The sequence below is a fragment of the Peromyscus californicus genome, unplaced genomic scaffold (assembly GCF_007827085.1).
Source record: "Peromyscus californicus insignis strain IS unplaced genomic scaffold, ASM782708v3 Scaffold_4__1_contigs__length_199733344, whole genome shotgun sequence".
NCBI classification, from domain to species: Eukaryota; Metazoa; Chordata; class Mammalia; order Rodentia; family Cricetidae; genus Peromyscus; species Peromyscus californicus.
This window is the reverse complement of record NW_026294562.1, coordinates 98,068,900-98,071,361: the sequence shown is the minus strand read 5'-3', so window position 1 is coordinate 98,071,361 and position 2,462 is coordinate 98,068,900. Positions and strand designations below refer to the sequence as shown.

The window sequence follows — 2,462 nt, the reverse complement described above, 5'->3', positions numbered from 1 at the left end:
TAAAAATAAACTCTGGGATACATAAATACATTATCTATTGAATTATGCTTTCTGCAATATTTTTCTCTCAGGGAAAATATAATATCCTAAAACTGCAAAAATTTCAGAAAATTTACAAATAAGATTGACTTAAAACCATCTTATTCACATTTGTTATGAATTTCTTCTGCACTGCTTTCTACGCACCTCAGTCTACTGAAATGGACACACTAGATGAATTGATACTATTCACTTGCATAGTCTGTGAATTTATTCACTATTTTTCATACTCCAAGAAATCTACTTGTTTTTTAATCCTTTTATTTCAGTAATGCCACTCTTGTCTCCACTAAAAAATTTGATTACACTTTCCCGAATCTGCTTGGTCTTGACACCATAAACAATTGGATTCATGGTAGCAGGCAGTAGCAGATAAAGGTTGGCCACTATGATGTGGATGTGATGGGGAATAGTATGTCCTCCAAAACGATGAGTGAAGAAATTAAAAAAAGCAGGTACATAAGTGATCACAATAGCGCAGATGTGAGATGTACAGGTGCTGAAGGCTTTGTGACGAGCGTCAGCAGAGGACAGGTTCATTACTGCTCTCAGTATCATTGTGTATGACACAGTGATACAGAATATGTCAAATGCACAGACCACAAGAGCAACTAACAGACCGTAGACTGCATTGACCTTGACATTGCCACAGGATATCTTGGCCACAGACATGTGGTCACAATAGGCATGAGGGATGAGGTTGCCTCGGCAATAGGGCAGGCGCTTGGTGAGGAAAGTGAAAGGGAGGATGAATGCCACACTCCTCAGAAATGTAGCAAGACTAGCCTTGGCAATCACAGGGTTGGTCAGGATGGTCCCATAGCGTAAAGGGTAGCAGATGGCCACATATCTATCCAGGGCCATGAGCATTAGCATACCAGACTCTGTAGCTGTGAAGGTGTGCACAAAGAACATCTGGGCCAGGCAGGCTTTAAATCCAATCTTCTTGAGGTTGAACCAGAATATACACAGCATATTGGGCACAGTGGTAGTGCACAAGGTTATATCAGTGAAGGAGAGCAGTGTTAGAAAGTAGTACATGGGTCGGTGCAGGATCTCCTCATGGCCAATAAGGTACATAAGCCCACAGTTCCCCACTACAGCAATCATGTACATGAAGCAGAATGGCAGAGAGATCCAGACATGTGCTTCTTCCAGTCCAGGAATACCATTCAGAATAAAGAATTCTGGGGTCAAGCTGGAGCTGTTGGCTCCAGACATAATGGCTGGCAGGATGAAAGCATTTTACATCCTTTAACACTGTCAGTCTCCTGGAACAGAATATAAATCAAAAGTAAGTAGAGGATTAGGAAAATAAATACAAAAAAAGTCACTAAGAAGTTGATTTCTATGAGATCTCTGAAACTAGAAGTGATTAAACTTCCTTGTAACCATTCTCTCTAGCTTCATGTCCTTTTTTTTTTAAATCACAAAATATATGATACTGGCAAGCTGTTCAATCATTCATACCCCAGAATTATCTGTTTGCACTGAGATAATAATTGCACCATGCTTACAGTGTTGCTTGGATTATCCAATAGGATGATTGAAAATGTTATGCTAACAGTGTGTACAGTGAATATTGAATAAATACCAATATCAGTCACTATTTTTATTACTACCAGTATCATTAGATCCTGTCTTAATTTAGAGCATTCTATCAGATGGGTTTTCTCTTGACTGATATATGTCAAATAAGAGAATTTTTTCATCTTGCTCAAAATCCAGACTCATTTTGGATTTATCAGGGAAATAACAGCGTAAAGTTTTGAATCATTCATTATCACAGGGAATTGAAGTTTCAACTTTTGAAAGGAATGCTATTTAACTAAAGCCTTTAAGAGTGAATATATATTTCTGGTTGTCTAGGTAAAACATTGTAATCTATAAGGAAATTGAGGGTCCATCTCATTTTTAGATCCTTACAAGGCTCCTGCTACAGTGAAATGAACAAGCAAGTAGCTGCTAGTACTTCCATGGGAGAATTGTTCTTTCTGGAATGCTGCTTCAGATGGCTCAGCTTCTTCTAATACAGCCAGAGGGCATCCAAGCCACAATACAATAAGAAGGGGCCAGGATACATGGAGACACATGAGCTGCTGGGTCTGAATTGCTGACTTATAAATTAAAACTGATAAACTACTGAAGAAACCATCACTGTGTCCCAAACATCAGTAACATAAAAAAGTACATTCAGTAAATCACAGACAGAAAAAAAGGACAGTCAGTAAAACACAGACAGACAAATCAGTCAGTCGTTCCTTCCATTTCATTAGTATATACATCAGCCTTTCCTTCTAGTTTATCCCCATTCCTGTATGACTCCTGCAGACTTGCAGAACTGCTCTCTACCAGGGAACCACAGTGGACACAATTGGCAAGACCCAGGTAGGTGACCTTCATCCTCCTTCCTGTTCTCCATT

At 39.1% G+C, this 2,462-nt stretch overlaps 1 protein-coding gene across 1 annotated transcript; it reads right to left on the bottom strand.

The window, feature by feature from the left end:
• Positions 1-279: 279 nt before the first annotated feature.
• Positions 280-1,260, bottom strand: LOC128094357 (olfactory receptor 52N2-like). Its single transcript, XM_052712683.1, has one exon. It carries the CDS (start codon positions 1,258-1,260, stop codon positions 280-282), a length of 981 nt encoding a protein of 326 aa, XP_052568643.1.
• Positions 1,261-2,462: the final 1,202 nt, after the last annotated feature.

Excerpts from the sequence above, each read along its gene's own strand:
- LOC128094357 (XM_052712683.1), bottom strand. The coding sequence starts at position 1,260 with ATGTCTGGAGCCAACAGCTCCAGCTTGACCCCAGAATTCTTTATTCTG.